Below are 2452 nucleotides of genomic sequence, written 5' to 3' on the forward strand. Positions count from 1 at the left end.
GCTGCTGGATGCGCTTGATCGTGGCGCCTTTGGGCCCCACCACGAGCCCCACCACGCGATAGGGCACGCGCACCTGGATGGTGGTCTGCCCTGGCAGGTTAGGCGGCCCAGGCACTGCGCCGTTTAGCGCCGTGTTCTTATTGCGCGAGGCGCGGATCATGGAGAAGTGCTCGGCGGCAGAGATGATCTCCCTCCGGGCCATGGCCACATCCTCCTTCCTGCCCGTCACAACAAAGACAGGCTCCTCCCCGCGAACCGGGGTCTTGATATAAGTGTTGGTCTTTGCCCGCAGAGCTTTGATTTTACAACCTGGGAGTCCGGGTGCAGGGGAGGGAGTGGGAGAGACAGACAGACACGCCCATTAACCGCGGAGACCAGGGACTGCCCGCACCGGGTAGCTGGAAGACAGAACGCGCGATGGGCGGAAAGGGGGCGGCTCCCTCAGAGACCCCCGGGCCGCGCCACCGGGCTGGGAAGCCGGTTCCACCCGCGAGGCGCTAGAGGACCAGCCCACTGGCTGCCTAGCCCTCCCCCAGTGACTGCAGTCAAATCCGAGAATCCCAGAAAAAAGTCAGCTGGGGAGATGCCGCTGGGACCCAGCGGGACGCGCCGTCCGCCCCGAAGACAAGGCAGAGGGGTTCGGGGAAGACGACCAAAAGCCGGGATCCTCCGGCGCGGGGGCCTTGGTGGGAAGTCGGGGGGGGGGTGGGGAGCAGTCCCGGGACCCATTGTTCCTCCTCGGGGCTCCATTCCGCTTTGCAGAAATCCAGAACCCTCCTCCCATCCGATGCTCACTCCTCCTCCTCCCCCCTCCCCAAGGACCGCTCGGAGGCCCCTCCCCCAAGCATCTATTTAAATTTTGTTTCCCCGGAGTGGGTTGGGTGGGGGGCGCCAGGGGAGAAGGCGGTGATTTTCTCATGAGAGAGTGTCTCCCGCCGTGGCCGCGGCGCAGCTCTGGGAGACAGCCTGCCTGCACTTTCTTTGTCTGGGGCGCCGGCCCATCGCGCGGCTCTGCCTTCCTCCTCAAGGCTCCCCGGCACCGCGGGTCTCCCACCTCCCTCTCCCGCCCTCCCCGAGGGGCGGTGGCCCGAGACCCTCTCTCCTGCATCCGCCCATCCCCGGCCGGACCCACCTTGCCGCCCCACGATCTCGGCGACATGCTCGGAACTGGGCACCGGCACGCACTCGGTCATGTTCACGCTCTTCTTTCGCGGCTCGCTGTCGTACAGAGACGCGCCCTCGTCACTGTCCAGCCCTAGCAGGGAGAGCTGGTCGAGTGCGAGCTGCAGGGCTCTTTGGTCATCCAGGGTCTCTCCGCCGCCTCCTCCTCCGCCGCCGCCGCCGCCGCCGCCGCCCCCTCCGCCGCCGCTGCCGTTGCGCTCCAGGTCTGCAAACAGCGAGCTGGGCATCTCTCGGCCGTGCGCACCGCGCCCCCGCCGGCCCTGGGCTCGGCGGCGAGAAGCTTCGGCCACAAAGGCAGCCGGGAAGCGAGTGGTCAGGGGCGGGGAGGCCGGCCGGCTGCAGACAGCTCCGTGGCTCTTTCCTCGGCTCCGGGAGGAGTGGATCGTTCCTGGCGGTCCGCGCCGGGCAGTGGCTGCGGGAGCCGCCGCCTGGGTCCCCACCCCAGATCTGCTGGCGGGTGGGGTGGGGGCAGAGCTCGAGCGGCAGCCGCGCGTGCCCCCCGAGTGCCCGGCTGGCTGGCCACAATGCCGAGCGAGAAGCGAGCAGGCGAGCGACAGCAGCGTTTCTTTAAGGAGCCCCTCCCCGGCTCCTCCACTCCCTCCCTCCCGCCCGCCCGCCCGCCCTCACTCAGCGCTTTTTCCTCCTCTCCTCCCCGCCTCTTGACTGAGCCTCTGCAGCCAGACGGCTCCGGAGGGGGACGAGGGAGGCGCAACGTCACCGGCGGGAGCTGACACTACAATGCTACTGACACTATCGCTGGGGGAGGCGATTGGCGCGCGCCGGCCGGGGGCGGGCGGAGGCCGCAGGCTGAGCGAGCTGAGAGCTAGCGCCCCCCACCCCCGCGCTAGCCGCAGCCCGCCCCGTCCTCCTCCCGCCCGCTCCCCTCCCCCGCCGCCGCTAACGCCTCTCTTTGTTGTCTAATGCGGGACCGACCGGCCCGGGACACTTGCCTGCACCTCTCAGCCGAGGACAGTCACTATCCCCAGGTCTCCTCCCTCGCCAGACTGAGAAAAGGAAACGCGCCCAACTCTGATGCCAGGGCCCCAGCTCCAAGAGAGCGGTCCTTAGAAAGTCCCGTTAGCGTCCCCAAATAAAGCACCCCTAGAGCCAACGATGCCTCCGGGAGAAAGGTCTATTGTCTGCCCCCCAAAAGACAGACCGATCCCTCGGACACGAAAGACAGGTCTCGAGATCCTTGTGTGCACTGGTCAAGTGGCCCCCGGCCGGGGCTGCCCACCTGCACGCGAGCGCAGGAGACACAAAGGCATAC

The 2452-nt window shown here is 67.9% G+C and overlaps 1 protein-coding gene across 1 annotated transcript in view; it reads right to left on the reverse strand.

The window, feature by feature from the left end:
• MEX3B (mex-3 RNA binding family member B) overlaps positions 1-1771 on the reverse strand; it is a 4362-nt gene extending 2591 nt beyond the window's left edge. The window contains exons 1-2 of the mRNA XM_027521500.1: positions 1133-1771; positions 1-309 (exon numbers count right to left, since the gene is read on the reverse strand). The exon at positions 1-309 is cut by the window's left edge and continues 2591 nt beyond it. Coding sequence (XP_027377301.1) covers positions 1-309; positions 1133-1409 — 586 coding nt within the window. The 5' untranslated portion in view covers positions 1410-1771. The remainder of the gene's footprint in view (positions 310-1132) is intronic.
• Positions 1772-2452: the final 681 nt, after the last annotated feature.

The sequence above is a fragment of the Bos indicus x Bos taurus genome, chromosome 21 (assembly GCF_003369695.1).
Source record: "Bos indicus x Bos taurus breed Angus x Brahman F1 hybrid chromosome 21, Bos_hybrid_MaternalHap_v2.0, whole genome shotgun sequence".
In the NCBI taxonomy this organism is placed as follows: Eukaryota; Metazoa; Chordata; class Mammalia; order Artiodactyla; family Bovidae; genus Bos; species Bos indicus x Bos taurus.